The sequence below is a fragment of the Dermacentor albipictus genome, chromosome 3 (assembly GCF_038994185.2).
Source record: "Dermacentor albipictus isolate Rhodes 1998 colony chromosome 3, USDA_Dalb.pri_finalv2, whole genome shotgun sequence".
NCBI lineage: Eukaryota > Metazoa > Arthropoda > Arachnida > Ixodida > Ixodidae > Dermacentor > Dermacentor albipictus.
In genome coordinates, this window is record NC_091823.1 from 12409296 (window position 1) to 12426547 (window position 17252).

At 51.6% G+C, this 17252-nt stretch overlaps 1 protein-coding gene across 1 annotated transcript in view; it reads right to left on the reverse strand.

Moving 5' to 3' along the window:
* Positions 1 to 17252, reverse strand: part of LOC139057235 (rho guanine nucleotide exchange factor 17-like) — a 215275-nt gene that overhangs the window by 156493 nt on the left and 41530 nt on the right. The window contains exons 2-3 of the mRNA XM_070535096.1: positions 13512 to 13711; positions 10780 to 13096 (exon numbers count right to left, since the gene is read on the reverse strand). Of these exons, the coding sequence (XP_070391197.1) occupies positions 10780 to 13096; positions 13512 to 13618 (2424 nt within the window). The 5' untranslated portion in view covers positions 13619 to 13711. The remainder of the gene's footprint in view (positions 1 to 10779; positions 13097 to 13511; positions 13712 to 17252) is intronic.

Below are 17252 nucleotides of genomic sequence, written 5' to 3' on the forward strand. Positions count from 1 at the left end.
ACCTCTGATCTGCGTAATAAAAAGAAATCCAATATAAGACCTCCGCACACAATGTCGGTGCATAGGCACATCTCTAAAGCCCACACAGCTCTCAATGTAATAGCGCATTTTCAGCGGCTTCATTGATTTACTTGATCGTCTTTGATTTAGCCGTTCGGCATGTGTCACTGGGCGTGTGCCCGTTATTGACTAATGCTTCAGCATGGGCATGTGCCCCTGTGATACAATGGACATAGAAGCCTTGAATGTACTTAAAAGCATGTGCTAACGATGTAACCTTGGCGGAGCATAAACAGAACCATTGCACGAGGTATAACAGGTTACATAGGGCGTTAACTCAACTGTACGTATCGTCGTTATTTGTATAGCATTTATTTATCCTCTTCACACAGACTCCAACATGCGCGTAGAGGCTGTATATAATTTTTTTCTTTAATTCATTTTATTTTATTTTTACATCGACAATATTTATTGATTGCTGCGAGTTTAAACCTTTATGCTAACGTTGCACCAGCAAAATGGCATACTTTGCCCTTCGATACCACGGCGTCTGGCAATTTGTGCGGGGTTTTTGTGCGCCACGCGGACTTTGAGAGCGGTGGCGTCCTTCAGTGCGTCTCGAAAACCACAGCCGGCAGTACAGTAGCGGTCGCAGGCGTGCGACTGAGTTGTCCATGAGAAGGTGGCGGTGAGAAGGCGGTCGGATCGCCGCTGTCGACTTACCTTTCAGCCTATAGGACCTCGTCACCCTAGCAATGCCCACATTTAGAACGGTTTCGGCGCGCCGAGCTTCTCACAAAAAAATTACCAGAGGCATTTCCGGAGCTATTATAGCGTCCACGGGAGCACCGGGTACGGCGGCTGCGTCAGCGTGGCACTGATGTGTAGTACGCACATGAATTATCCTAACCTTCGTCTCTCCGCGGCTACAAACGGCATCGTCACTTTGCAAAATGGTCATATATATTCAGCGAGATGTTACGTTATAAATGTAACAATCCGCAATGGGCGCGTAAATCGTGACGGCCATGATGCGTTTCCGGCTCCGTAGTCACTTCCGGCGCATGCAGCTTGCAAAAGCATAGCCTCAGACGCAACCGCCTCGGGCGCGTGGATTTTGACATCCCCTATGGTTATGCACGTGCACGGAAGCGTATTGCCTTCACGCGTTTATTATTATTATTATTATTATTATTATTATTATTATTATTATTATTATTATTATTATTATTATTATTATTAACGTAGACATATATAAACACCAGAAAAATAGAAAAGGAACATTATGGACATAAAGGAAGGTAACCTAATGAACAAAGCACAATACAACATATCACATCACACGCAGAAGTACGGGCATTACAGACAAGAGTCAAGCTCAGCGCGGCTGACAGAAATTCCAGCGAAGCTTAGTGACCCTCGTGTAGAATTGAAGCACGACCTTTCGGAAACCAGAAATCATTAACCTCAGATTACGTTGCCAGAACTTGTTCAGCAGCACACAACTACAACTGCGAAAAGTTGGGAGTTTTAATAGCGAGTGACTGCCCGGAAATTCAGAAAGATAAGGCGTAATGAGCAACGTCACAAGACCGACAAAAGCGGCAAGCAGCGAAGATTAAAGAAATCCATGTATACTACCGTTATTCCCCTTCGTAGCACCAGAGTTCTCTCTACACTCTAAAGAATGCTTACACTCTTCGGGGCATACCTTGTCTTTAAACAATGATCGTCATCTGTCTCGCATGCGTTCTTCAAAACTCTGCGCACGCCACTTTCCTGTCACGAATGCTCGGTCACACTGATAACGCGCATGTAGTTCGCGGCCTAGAACTGCCGGACACGCGGCGTGATATGCGAGCAAGGTACACGACGATTATTGCTGTGGGAGAAAGACAAGTCCCAAAGGATGCAAGCCTTCCTTAGAGTGTGCCAATCCCCGCCGGAAAGTCGATGTTACGAGGGGACTTCGCAAGGCCTCCGTAAGTTCGCACCTCGTTTGGGGGAAGCGAGGAGGAGGCGGGAGGGAAGTAGGGCCGCCCGAGACGCAGCAGGAGCCGCGGCCCGCGAGGAGCGCGCCGCAGCAGCGAGGCCAGCCTCGTTTACGTCGTTACCGGCGCGAGAAGCGCCTCGTCCGCCCACGCGGATCTAAAACGAGAGAGCCTCGGCGGCCTCCGACCGAGGCCGCCGGGCAACAACGCACGGCAGGCGCAGCGAGCCACCGGGGGAAGTTCCTCGCCGCCGAACGCGCCATGCTAGCACCAGGGCGCGCACTGCAAAATTTACTGGCTGGTTTTGCATTGCTGCGGTAAAGCTACGGCAACTATGGAGCATGTTTTATTAGAATGTGAAGACGTCTGCCCAGCGGTCGTTTTAGGCACCACTCGCCTCCTTGAAGCCCTTGGGTTCAGCGGGAGCAGCGGTAAAGCAAACATGTCCGCAATAGGGATTAGTAAGATGCGATTGGGGGTATGGGGGAATAAAAGTAGGGAAACTACAAAAAACGGAGACGTACAATAGCACAGTTCGCAATAGGGGATCAGAAAATTTGGTTGTGTGAGTTCGTAGTGATTTCTTTTATTATTGTTGTTTAACCTAGGTACGACATTAGGCAGTATAATAGCAAGAGCTTGGTGGCGCAACCCACCGCCCCGTTCCAAAGGGGACGCTCATAACTTCCATACATCCATGCAAGGAGGGGGGGAAGGGGGTGGGGAGACCGGAGGCGCCGCGATCGCCCACCTATCATGGAGGAAGAAATGTGGGATTGCTTCGAAACTTGGAAAGAAAATAAAGCCCAAAAAATTACGTCAAAAGAAGGTTTGAAGCCACAACCACGAAAATTGTACAAATCTGTGTACTATATACCTGTAATATGATAGCACATGCATTTGTTTAATTCTCGTGCTTTTTGGCTTGAAACGTTATTGTGACCTAATTTATTACGCTTTATTTTACCATGTTTCGACGCAATCCTAAATTTGCAAACACAAAAGGCAGTTACTTTCTCCCTAGATGCGCAATAGTTGTGAAGTTTCACCATCGGCACGGCAATATTTTGCTGAAAATGATCAATTTGCGCAGTCAGAAAGCCCCTTGAAACCAATGTGTCGAAGTTTAGACAAATATTGTAAATGACCATCATTCTCATGCTATATAGCTGAACCGCTCCACTTACAGCAACCGTAGACACTAGCGCCACAATTGCCTCTAGTAATTTTTGTAGGAAACACTATGACACGACGCTGCCGAACGTTGGACCAGAGCAGCCCCCTCCCCCCTCTCTCTCTTCTCTTTATATCGCTGAGCGATGACAGTGCTGATGAACTTAAAGAGGCACTAAAGAGAAATATTAAAGTTACGCTGCATTGTTAAGTTATTAGGGGTGTGGGAACATTCGAAATTTCGAATACAAATCGAACAGTCCTTTCCATCCGATTCGTATTCGCTTCGAAAATCCTTTATTCTAAATCATCGAATATTTGTTTCTGTTCGAATGTAAGAGACAACACTTATTAAGTGTTCAGTAGGAGACAGGCCAATGTAAACCGCAACCGTTCCCTATCATTATCCTGCAGGAGAGCCGCATTTGCTGCGTAGAGGCACTAATGCTCGAATTCGCAAATACCTCTTACGCTATGTAGTATCGTTCGTAAGATCAAATTCTACGCAATTCTAATTCTGGATATATTAACGAAGGCCGCCGGCCAGTCGCAGAAAAAATCACTTACGAGCAAAAACGATGTGAATTGTTCCCCAGTTCCCGAACGGGCGCATAGAGCAGATACATCTTGCTCAATAACGTCCAATAATTTAATAAATATGTCAGTGTCGCCTTTAGAGAGCCGACGAATTTGTTGTCTTAATTAAGGGAAGTCAATTTTTATTATACAATCAATGCAATCCTGTTCGCATCCCTTTAGGGTGATGTGCCAGTGTTGTACTATTACACTTGCTTCGTTCAACGAACACGAAACTTTCCGTACATCTTGTGGCACAATGTCGCAAGATGTCAGCGTAAAAACGGTTTCTTGCTAATAAAGCGTTTCATTCGTAAGTGCTTTCTGTCATAGGCCATTTGCCTTCGCTAGTTACATGTCCAACGTAACGATTGGTTCACATCCGCTCTTACGACCAGTTCTAGCGTAAGAACTTTTTTTTTTCTTGTGAATACGAGCCCTGAGCACCTTTGCGTGTTCTCGAACTATTTTCAGTACTTCCATTCGTTTGAGGTACTGTACTGTGCGGGTACTTATACTCTCTGCTATGCTTTCCTTGACTCTAGCGCAATAGTTTGCTTGTATGCGTGCTTTTGACAGTTTTCAGCGTTTTTCAGTGCTTTTCGAGAATAGAATAGAAAGAGAAGCCTCTTCTTTAAATTCAACTCATGCATGATCAAAACAACATGTATCTTACCACTGTGTTTACCAGAAACTACTTTGCTGAATATATGCGAACCTATTAATTCAGCAACAAGTGCAGTTAAAGCATGGTGTCCGAGATCTCTCAGTCTCGACGTCATGCGGGAAAGCCCAGAGCGACACCAAAAGCTAGGTCAACTTCCCTTCTTTTACAACGTGGTGATCGATAAGTGCGCCGGCCTTCAGAGACGAGGTTGCACTCAGGTCACGCGGGGCTCGTGTTTCCCTACGAGATGTTGGTCAGAAGTACACCGGTAGCGGCAGCGCCTAATGAGAATGCGTAGGCCGCGGACACGGCGCAATCAAAAGGAACAGTACCTCCGTTACAAGTGAAGTTTCCAACAGACTATGAAAGGCAAAAGAGGCTAAACGAATGCTGGAAGCTGTTTGGGAACGCGTACTCGCGCTCCTTCGAACAAATCATTGCGACTCATAGCATATCACGTGAAAAAAAGTTTAGTACGCGGTCACAACTTTTTCAATGTTACGAACCAAACAGGTCACTCACCATAGCTGAGATATAGCTATGTTTCGAGATTCACAAGGGTACGTTGTTCGCTATCTTTTGCAAGTGTCAATCAGCAGGCTCTTGCGCATGCAGATGGACCAAAATCAAAGCTCTGTCTTCCCCCCTCCTTTTTCTATAGGATGTACAAAACGTATATATATATATATATATATATATATATATATATATATATATATATATATATATATATATATATATATATATACATATATACATATATATATATATTCGTTCAGTATGCGATTAGAGCATTACTTCATTTCACATGCACCTGAATAGCGACATCGGTGTTAGTTATGGGCTGAAACCTGCCCTTTAGGAATAGGAAACTAAAGTGCGACCATTCAGAGTCCTTTCAACCCATGCATATAAAACTATACGATATCCACCGCCGCTCGTAGACCCTGTATACCGTAAGCGCCGAGCCTTTCTGTCGCACGCGGCAGGAAGCGCCCGTTCAGAGGCCCACAATTTTCCACGCAGAAAAGAAAGCATCCACGGGGTCTGCGCAAAGTAACTCCTCTCTATACGAGTTTCGAAGCTCGTAAAACGCGGCCGCCGCCCAAACACTCTGCGAAGGTTCTTCCGTCATGTGCTTGCACGTGCGGCGCGCGCGCTTCTATATTTTGACAAGATTTCGGCTCGGTTCGTACAGCAGCACAAACTGCAGGAGCGAGCGCACTGCGCTGCACGAAGAAAGATTGCGCTGGCAGCTCGCCTCGAGGGAGCACATCGCAGCTCGCGGTAACGGACTCCGTTTTCGGAAGCGTTCACGTACAGCAGGCGCTTCAGTGGATCGAGTAAGTTTGATGGAGTAAGATCGAGTAAGTTTTTCGATTGCGCACAAGAAAAGTTTCGAAGTGTACGAGACGTGCCTAAAAATTAGCACCTCCGTTAAACATCCGTCGAGATGCGCGTCTTGAACTGCGGCATGTCGTTCTCGGACGTCGGCCCAGCGCTGCTTCTGCTTTGCGCGCGGCAAAGGCGCATTTGACTTTCTTACGCGACACAGACATTAACCAAAACCTGTGAAATTTACTCCGTTCGTATGCGTTAGTGCCTTTTCTTTATTCGACTTCTTTCTTTCACGAATGTGCTTCTCCAGCTTTTGTTTTTCTGATTTAATGGCTATTTTCTTTTGTATCACCTTTCACGCTAATCATCAGGAGCGGCATGCCAGACCTTTCGTTAGACCAACATTTCGAGCTCTTATTAAAGTCTTTCTCGCGATTTCTCTCTCTTAATATCGGACAAGCGGTTATCTGCCCATAAGTAAAGCAACAACGTTCCCGTTCCTCGTAAAGAATCCGCACGCTTTTAACGAAACTAAACGTGGAGTTCCGCAAGCGATGAGTCAGATAGTGCGTGAGAGAAAGAGAGAAAAGGAGGCAGCGATATTAACCAATCAGAGTGCGGTTGGCTACCCTACGGCGGGTGAAGGGAGAGAGCGCGGGCGCGGCTTGAAGGAGACGGGTATTTCCGCTACCATATAACCTGAAGAAACAGAACTAACTTGAAGGAAGGCTGAGCGCGCTAGCCTGCTAATCAATATGTCAACCTTTCCTTATCCCTTCAAGAACCACTTCTCTCTATATAATCTGAAGGATCATGTAGTGGGAAAGATGTCGCGTTCCTGCCTTTTATCCAGCAGTTCAAGGTCTCTGTTTCGCGGAAAGGCCCATGACTCGCACGTATGTTGTCTCTTGCCTTGATTGGTATTACATACAGTACTCGGCTTCGGGTTACAACGAGTGAACAGTATGAAGCTCGAAAACGTAGCGGTAATCATGCAAGCAGGCCGCGAGTTTTCAATGGCTCCATGTAAATACAGCCTTGCAACTTACTGTACGATGACCTCACGTTGTTTTACGGTGAAGTTGTATGGGGGTGTTCCGCAAGGTTTTTCGAGCGGCGACGGCGACGCAGGTCGTCAGTACCGGGCAGGCACAGGCGCATTCCGTACAAAGCGGACTCGACGCAACTTATGGGAATGTATGTCGTATATTGTGGACAGGGTAGAAGTGGTAAGCTGGAATATAGTTAAAAATTTGAAAATAGTCGGCTATATAGAGAAGTGCTTGCATCGAATATTTAACTAGAAGCTGCGTATAGTAATTCCTATATATAGAGCTGTATAGGGGTGTGAGAATTCCGTCATACTGCTTCGCTGTTGTTGGTGCATGGGCTGATCGGATCAGCATACATCTGCGAAGGTGTTAATAAGATTAATTTTTGTTGTTGTTGTTGTTGTGGTGGTGGTGGTGGTGGTTAGTGTCGCCAGTCTTGAAACTTTCACCCCCTTTTGATGGAATTCTTGACGCCGGCGTATGTGACATTTAGCGTTTAGCGCGTGCTCCAGACAGTTCGTAGAAGTATAACTTTTGCCGAATCGTTTTATTACATAAAAAACAAGCCGAAGATAAAAAATAGATGGAGGGAGGGGGGAGAATAAATAAAAAGTTTTAACTGACCGCTAAATTTTAGCAGACTTCAGCAAATATGTTGCACAACTGTATAACAACATGTCTCCCTCCCCTCAATAGCTGACAAAGGCCCTAAGCCAATATTGCTTATGTTGCATGATTGCACGAGGGCAGAGCTGCTCACCATGTCACGGCAGACTGCCTGATTAAATAAGTGTTCATTTTCTGTCGAAGGGGGAGGGGCTGAGGGGTGGGGAGGCGAGCGATGGTTCGGCGACTATAAACCTGTCCTTTTCAGCATTTCAAGAACAGCCTCATCACGTCTGCTACAGGAATGTCGCCACGCGCCAGGCCGCGAATACGCAAGCGACGCGACCACTGTGAGCGTGGCATCGATCCAAGTTTTTGAATTATTGCTGCCGGCCACGGATGCGCGAAGCCGCGCGGCTGCGCGATTTTATACCACAGCGCGAGCGGCTTCTCACGCCAGTTTGTAAATATAGTGCGAGGTTCAAAGTCCCCTTTGCTGGACGAGGTCGGGCGCCTGGAAAAACACGGCAAGGATGTGGAAGGGGCGGGGAGCCATTTCTACAAACGGGATGTAAATCAGCGGGGCAACGTCCGAGCGTCAGAGTTTTGAGTGTGGCTATAGGCAGGGCGAAAAATCGAGCAGTGAAGATCACGCGGCATCAAAAATCGAATAGACAAGATGGTCAAAAAAGGTGCGGCGAGTCATTGAAAAATGCGGCAATCCATGCCGGTGGTGGGCTGTGGAGCCTTTCCTATTATGAGTGGGCTTCTCCGCAATGCGCTTTCGGTTCCGATCGCGACGTCTCGAAAAAGGTGGAAGCGTACAAAACACAGCACAATGAAGAGATCCTGTGAAACCACAAGACTTGCTCTCCGATAGTAACACACTTGTAATGTGATAAGGGGCCGTATAACGTAAAACTATTCGTATATGTTTTTATTCCAGTCTCCTGACGTCAAACTTGCGTAACCACCAACGCAAGCATCGGGCGGTCACCCGCAGGGTTGTCTGAGCAGACCAATCAAATGCTCCCCTTGTTCATAGGAAGTCACTTTCGCTTGCTTGAAAAACGAACAACATTGCCTGCACTCAGCGGCTTGTCTTACTTAATTGGCTCCCAAGAGGCGAGGAGCACGCTGAAGTGGAGAGGGATTCGATGGGGCCGAGCCACTGCACTGAATATCAATAACCGGATGAAGAAGGCGGTGCCGGCGTCTGCGATTGGTCCTCTCTCTCTTACTTACCTTGCGGTGGCTCGTCGACAATCGCGGCGGCATGCAAGAGAAGGTTAAGAATGACGCTAAAACGGATCCTCAGCAAAGAAGAGTTGGCAGAACGAGGTCGTAAACGTGCCGAAAGTTCTCGAAAACGTTACACGCCTACGCAAAAAGTTTTATTACACGCAAATAACCCCATGCTCTCCGGCAGAGACGAGTATCCAGTGCCGGAGTGATCGGCGGCAGCCATCTTTTATTCCTTTCGGAACGGGGCAGCCTGCGGCTATTCAGAACAAAATTCAGTTTTGTTCGGCATATTAATGCATCTTTAACGCGTACGCGTCACTTTGACGCGGTAAGTCTTTGCGGTTTTGTGACGTTCCGTGAGAGGCAGGTGAAGTGGGTGCAGCCCGAAAACTTTTGATCAACAGCCGAGGGCTAACGGCAATATCGTCGAATCAGAAATAACTATTTTTGCTTTGTTCGGTCAAATTGTGCATAATCAGTGTGTACACGTCATATCAGATGGGGAGCTATCGCGGTTTTCGTGACGTCGCGTGACAGACAGGTGAAGTGGGGGTGGTCCAAAAAAACTTTTCACCAATCGCGGTGGGTTGATTGCAGAATTGGAATAGAAAAGTTTTGAATAGTTTTACTTTATAGCGCCCTAGGTTTGGTGAACGCTGACTGACATGCACCTCAGGCTTTGAAGAGCTATTTTTCAGTGCATACCACGCATCCAACCAAATTTGCCATAAGGATCGTCGATATGAAATGAGTAAATCAAAAACATGTATAACGTAGCGCTTTTGTTAAATTTTTATTCTACGAACATGAATTCGAGCTTCACACCATATTTCCATGTTGCCGCCCTCCACTACCCCCCCCCACTCTCCTCAGAAATATTTAAAAATAAAATAAGTAATAACAAGAAGACGTAAAGAACAATTCCCAGCTGCCAGCTAGGTGTGCCGCCATGGAACTTTGTTACAATCATATTGTGTCAACCTAGTACTCCTTTTATTTTCGAAGTACCAATTTTACGTGCCTAATATGCTCAAGTAAACGGCGCTTGAAACAACACATGAATGACGTCGCCGAGGACCACAAAGCCGCGAACGCCCTGGCGGAACACCACGAACTAACCGGACACATCACTGACTGGGACTCGGCAGCCATCATCGCAAAAGAGAAACACTTATCTGCCCGTTTGCTTTTACAATGATTTTACATCCAATCAACTAGACACACGATAAACAGGACGCGGGGTAATCATCCCGAGATATACACCCGAACGCTGCGCCACCTCATCCATAAATAACCGCGCGCTATTGCTTACATCTTCATGGTGATTAAGGAACCCGTACGGAGCCCGAAACGTCTGTTCCTTGTCCTCATTTTTTTCTTGGCGAGTGCAGGTTTTTTGCCACGAATATGCTCAAGTAAGCAAACGCAGTTCTGTCAGTGCATGCTGGTGGCCACATTTTCACCGCCCCGTGCAGGATGTAGCTCACTTCATGAAAGTTCCCATGCAGTTTGCGTTGAATGAAATATAAAGCGAGATTTGAGCGAAAGCAAAGCTAAAGCAACAGTAATGAAGCCATTTTTGAATTTTAAATAGCGTGAAATTCAGCGTAGCAGCAACCACATGGATGCCGTGGGCACTGCACATCATTCTATATGAAAGTTTAGATTAAACTACAAGCGACTTTATAAACGTTTAGCCAAACGAGGCACAGGCAAAATTTCAACAGCGATTTATGCAGTAAAAAACAAAGCAAGAACTACAAACCGGCGAGACGAACAACAAAATAGTCCCGCAGGCGAGCTTGGTGTCTACGAGTGCTTAGCGCAGCAGTCCTAAATAAATCAAGGCCAGAGCGCTATGACAGACTCTTCACGATGATGACGTCACCTACGTAGAGGAAGGTCGATGCTCTCATTGAAAACTTTCTGAAGAATGAAGGCCACGCCAAGCATCGCCCGCGTAACCCATTGAAATGTTTAGCCCGTCGGCCTTCCCGTGTCCCGCAACGATTCGCAGCGCCCTGACCTGCGATCTGCGCAGCGTTACTTATATCGTCACCGCGCGCAAGAGTCATAGCGGCAGCGCTCACTGGACAAAACAGAACTATATGCGTGAGGATGACGTTCTCACCTGATGACGTCGCAGCGAGCTCGTCCTAACGAGCAACGGTGAGCCGTCCGACGTCGTCGCGGGGCTGCTGTGGGAGCGTTCGTGGTGGGCGGCAGCCACTCTGTCGGGCGCGCCGCCCAGCTGCGGAGACGGAGGTACGGGTGACGGCGTGGGCGTCGTCCGTGCACCGGAGTCGGCGCCGCCCGCCGTCAACCACGACACGGGCTGCGGCGCCTTGGCAGCAGTCTCGTCCGCGTTGTTGCACCCGAGCAAGGAGGCCGTGTCGGAACCCGTAAGCGGGTAGTTAGCGCTGATCTTCCGCCGCGGCGCGGAGACCTCGGGCACAGCCTCCAGAGACGCCGTGGAACTCTTGAGCTGGGTGTCGTCGAGCGAGAGACTGTTGGAGAGGTGCGCAGGCCTGGACCGAGCCGCCATCGTCGGTGCGTTCGTTGCGATCAACTTGGCACCACCACAAGTCGTCGTCGATGTCGTCGCCAGAGTCGTCACTGGCATCGCGGGAGACGTCTGAGAAGCGGCGGGTTTCTCGTCCGGCAGCAGGAAGCTGAGCTCCTCGCAGAAGGCGGTCTTTTGCTTCTCGCCGGTCTTGCGCATCTCTTGTTCGAGCATTTCACCGTAGGGCCCGCGGAGCCGCTTCTTGGAATACCGCCGCTGCGGGCTACAGGTGCGCTCGGTGTCCGACGTGGCGCGCTCCGAGTCCGACAAGGGCGGCGGCGGAGGCGGCGGGGGCACCGGGGTGCGGCTCAGCGCGGCGGGTCCCGAGTGCTGGCGCTTGTGCAGGGCCCCGGGGCAGGAGAGCTGCGGCTCGCTGCGGCAGCACGCGCCCAGCAACAGCTCGGTGGCGGCGCCCGTGTTGTCGGCGCTGGGGTCGGAGAGGTGCTTCTTCTTTTGACTCTTCTCCTGCCGCGGCTCAGGCTGCTCGGGCCGCGAGGACAGGCTCTGCACCACGTCGCCGAACGTCTCCTCGCCCAGCGCCTCGCTCGGGCAGAAGTGGCTGTCGGCGAGCGACAGGTCACTCGGCTGCTTCTCGGGTCGGCCGCCGAGCGCCTTGAGGCCGTTGCTGTCGACCGAGCCGAAGGCCAGCTCCTGCTCGGCCGTCTTCCGCTGCGGCGGATAGGTGAGCGAGCGGCCCGTCTCCTTCTTGGGGCCCTCGACGGGCGCCAGCCCCTTGCGCCGCTTCCGCTTCTCTGGGGGCTGTGGCGGCCCGCGGCTGCCGTCGTCGTCCAGAGGCGCGAAGCGGCAGCCGCGCTGCACGCGCCGCTTGTCCGCCGCCGCGGGCGGGGACGCCTCGCGCTGGTACGGGGTCTCGTCCACGATCGACTCGACGGCCGAGTCCAGCGACAGGCTGGACATGGCCACGTCTTCCAGTGCTACCCTGGCAGCGTCCCTGACGCCACTGCGTCCCGTCAGGGGCCTGGAAGCGGGGGCCTTGCGCGGCAGCGTCAGGGACTCCCGCGGGATAGCGGGCACTGACGGCAGGTCGGACGTCGAGAAGGAAGCGCTGCGGCACACCGGGGCGGGCCTTCGGTTCCACGACTCCGAGGGCCTGCCGGGTGCACCGACGGGGCTCTTGAGCTTCTCGGTCAGCTCCCGCAGCCGGGAACCCTGCAGGGCTGCCTGCTCGGACATGGCGGAGCGACCCTCGTCGACCAGCGCGCCGCCGCCGCCGCGCTTCTTGCGGTAGCGCGAGAAGTCGATGGAGGCCAGTATCGTCTTGATCTGCTCGATCTCTAGCGCGTCGTCATGGCGGGAGCGGCGGGCCAGCGTCAGGTATGCCGGCAGCTGTGGCTTGGCGCGCACGCGGGGCGAGCTGGGCTGCGAGCGGGCGCAGCGCGGGTTGAGCCGGGACGCCGCCTCGCCGGCGTCCGGCAGCATCACGGGCGCATGGCCGCCGGGCGCCTCCTCCAGCTGGCTGCAGATCTCCTCCAGGGACTGCAGAATCGCGTCCAGGGGGCCCCGCGCCGAGTCACCTTGCGCCGCGCCCAAGATAGGCGCGCTATTCTCGTCGCGGGGCTCATCCGAAATAGCGCCGCTAGCCTCGGGCCCCTGCGCCGCTGCGGCGCACAGGGACTCCCAGGCCATCCGGATGTCGGCGCAGCTCGAGCCCTCGTCGGCCACGAGACCACTGCTCGGGGCGCCCCGCAGCGGCGTGATGGCCGGCGCTGACGCCTTCTTGCGCGGCACGTGCGGCACGGACAACAGCCGGCCGCCGCCGTCGCTGCTGCAGAGGCATTCGTCGGCAGGCTGCGAGCAGCAGTGGCACGGCCCGGCGCGGCCGCCCTCGGCGCCGGGCTCCGAGTCGGCGCGAGTCAGCCCGAGCCTGCGAAGCGCCGCCGGTCAGGAAGGATTTGCGCGCTTCGCCCACAGGTGTGCCAGTGGTGCGCCAGCAGCCACTCTGCGGATCTTAGAGGCGTTAATGACAGCGCAACCGGCAGGCGGCATGCATCACTACATGGTTAGTAATGTGCTTTTGTAAGCTGACACTGATGTCACAGCACTGATCACTTAACAAACACCTTGTGGCCTAGTTCGTGATATATGCCGAGATTCACCGTGTCGAGATTCCTTGCTTTGTAGTACTCCCCGTAACCCACGTGTCAAAGCGCACAACACAGCAGCGAGGCCATGCAGAACCTCCACCACGCGAGCAATCACGCATTCTGACAGCTAGCATCGGGCGCGGTTTGCACCGTACGAATGAGAGTAAAGGGAGGGAAGGAAGGATGTGCACCTACCTGCGGGCCAGGCGCGCCCTGTGCGCCAGCTGCGGCGATGCCTCCCTCGCCGCGAGGGCTTCGAGTTCGCGGGCGCGCTCGCGCACCGACACGCGCCTCTCCGTCATGGGCGCCGCCGGCAGCCTCGTCGCACCACCGTGCGCCGCAGCGAGTCAGCATCCTCCCCCGCCGCCACGCTGCGGCTGCCACAACACGCGGGGCTGCGACAGAAGGGAAAGGGCGGCCCTCGTCGACACGACGCGCGAAACAGTGCGCGCGAGCGAGCATCACTGGCGACAGCGCCGCGAGACGTCGCTCCCTTCCAGCTAAGCTTATTTCCAGCGTGATACGCGCATCATCGCTCTCGTGGACGCCTCGGTGGCTGCGCAATCAGCGCCGAGCGGAAAGCCTCGGAAGTTCGGGAGAGGCCTGTACAGGACTGTTGCATAAAGAGAGTTGTGAGTCACTACGAATCGAATGTAAACGGAACGCCGCTCTGAGGTTCGAGTGCGTTGACGCTGGCGATTTCGAAACTTGAGAAGGCGTGTTGTACCCGCGCGTGAGCACATACGAACGCTAACTTTGCGTCGAACACGTTTTCATTCAGCACATAACATTCGGTATACACTTTCAAAAAAATGTATGCACTTTAGGGCTTATATTGTCCCACGACGATAATTGTAATATGTCTTGCCCGCATTACCTTTCTTTAACGCTACGAGCCCGGTACTTCGAAGTTATGAAACACTTGCGCGTCATCAGCGTGACACAGCATCCTCGACTAGAAAGTAGCGAAGGCTGAGTGTTCAAGGAAGGAAACACAAGCAAGGCAGATGACGATGCCAAGCGCTTCAGCTAAGAACGGTCGGAGGCGCGCTCTCAGCTTCGTCCTGGGAGCGTGCTGAGAACCGACAGAATTCCGGTCCCGTGGGACCTCCAACTGCTCCAGGAGCAGTTGTACGGTCGGCTTCGGCAGGCTTTCTCTAGTTCGAATCTCGACAAGGCTCGCCATCGCTGCAAACAGAGTTGGAGCGCGGCAGAAGATTTAAAAAAAGAAAAAAAAAACTGATTGCAACACCTACTATGCGTAATCACACAGGATTGCGACGTGCAAGCAAAGTGTAACCGATTAGAGGGCGCCGAGCTGTACCGAATTTAATACGTTTCGGATCCACATTCAGTTGAGGTTTGCTTAACGACATACCGTAGCGCGAAGGCACAATGACGAAGACACACACACGTCACAGGTGCCTGTGATGTGTGTGTGTGTGTGCGTGTGTGTGTGCGTGTGCGTGTGCGTGTGTGTGTGCGTGCGTGCGTGCGTGCGTGCGTGCGTGTGTGTGTGTGTGTGTGTGTGTGTGTGTGTGTGTGTGTGTGTGTGTGTGTGTGTGTGTGTGTGTGTGTTTGCGCGTTTGCGTGCGCGTGTGCGCGCGCCTTTGCGGTACAGTATGTCGTTAAGTAAGCGCAAGGATGCATTTAAGACATCTTTAATTTGTGTCGCGTTTGAACTTCTGCTGCCAGTACCTTTATAGAACAACCAAAACGTGCACACCGAGTCGAGCCTGCTGCGCGGCCGCTTTCAGGCTTTTGCCCGCGCGGGCGTGCCGTGCAATGCGACTGGGAGACGCGCATGTCATGCTGCTCTCCCCGCTCACAGAAGCTGCTCGGCAGCTTTCTCACACGTTCCTCTTTCACTGGGCGACTCACGCGGAGCCGCCATCCTTTGTGCTGGGTTCAATCAGAGGGGTTTTTTCGCGCAACGCCGAACGTTGCACTACTCCGTCCTTTTTATCATCTTTACCTCTTTTTTTTTTCTGAGACAGCGCATAGCGTGCGTGCTTTCATCGCCCCATACATCATCATCGGTCACATTACCACCGCGAATAAATGACAGCGCGTGCCACGTACACAGAGGCGGCTGAAACTGAGAGTGATGCGAGCAACACACGAGAACCCTGCGCGTCAAGCACCTCATTATGCGGCCGCGTCGCCTGCGGTGTACGCGTAATGACGGACTATGCTCCGCGAGTGTATATGACCCCACCTAGAACGAATCGGTGAAGACGCGATGTGTAGAGCCCTGCCGATGAAGTCGTTCGTTGCTGAAGGACGCAGACCATTACCAGGAGCGAGCGGGTGAAGGAACGAGTGACAGGTACTTGACAAGGAGAACTGTTAATTGATTAAATCCTGGGGTTTTACGTGCCAGAACCGCCATCTGATTGTGAGGCACGCCGTAGTTGGGGACTACGGATTAATTTGGCTACCTGGACTTCTTTAACGGGCGCCTAAATCAGAGTGCGCGTTTTTGCATTTCGCGCCCATCGTAATGCGGCCGCCGTGACCATACAGGGTCGATCCCGCTACCTCGAACGCATAAGCGCAACGCCATAGCCACTGGACTACCGCATAGGTAATACAATAATTCTTTGTGCACAGATTTCATGTTCCCCGCAACCTCGAGCTTAGCAACGCAACTATGCAGCGCAACAAGGCTGTACCGCGGTGGGTGCAAAGGAACTGTGGAACTTTCACCAGGTGTATACAAACCCGAAATGCCCCAAAACGGCGGAAGGCCTGTAACGTAGCCGTTTCCGAAGGGCAGAATTATTGCGAAAGACGTCGCATAACCTATTATGGGAAAAAAAGAAAAAGAAGCTTACTTAAGTTTCTGTCTTCGCCGTTCACAACTTACTTTGGACGAAATAGCACTATTTGACTTGACACTGCTTTGACCCAATATGGCGGAGGTGCGGAGCCGATCTGATCAAAGACTGCCGCTGCTGCTCAGTGGCTATGGCGCTATGCCGCAGAGCGCGAGTTTCTAGGTTCATTTCCAGATCGCAGCGGCCGTGTTTCAACGGAGGCGGAATACAAAAGCGTTCGTAGGCTGGCTTATCTTTAGGCGAAAATTATCTCCATTTGTGTTATTTTTAATGCAAAGGCATTATGTGGCTCATGAGGCGGAAATCCGACGTTGGCGTGACCATGGCCCAATAAGGCTACGAAACCCTGACTTTTGGTGGGAGTCGAACCAACGACCTTCGGTGCTAATTAAAGGGAAGCTAAATAAGGCAGTCGAACTCATTACCTTTGGTGGGAGTCGAACCCACGACCTATGGTGTTAATTAAGGTGATGTAAGGCACAATTAGCTAAGATGGCGTTAATTAGAGCACTCGAAACCACGACTCTCGACCTTTGTTGTTAATTAAGGCAAAGGTAAATTAAGACGACTGAAAGAGCATAGGCATCGCGCGGTGGTCGAAATGCTTTCGCATTCATCCACGTAGGGATAACTAAAAGAACCTTCAATTTTTATTACTATTTCATATTTCACCCTAATGACTTCAAGTAGCATGTGAGAAAGATGGCATCTCAAGCTTACACTAAAGTGTCTTGCCCTCTTTCTCTTATGTCATAGAAACAGATGGTCAAAATTTATCCAGAGCCGTGCCCCACGGCGTTTCTTATAGCCGCAGTGTTGCTTTGGGACGTCAAACCAAAGGAATCAATCAATCAATCAACACGCTCCGTGACTGTCACAAACACCTTGCGACTAAGCACATTTAAGCAGTTCGAGGCTGCGTTGAACTGGCAGGAGTGCGTGTCAGTGCGACTGGCGTCTGCATATGTGTCTTCCCCTGCGCGCGAACGTTGTTGGTTTCGCTCGAAGGTCGCTGTCTTCACCCGTCGACGCACACGAGCGCTGCAGGTCCGCAAAGCTGACGTGAAACAATTGCTTTGTTGCGCACGAGGGCGGC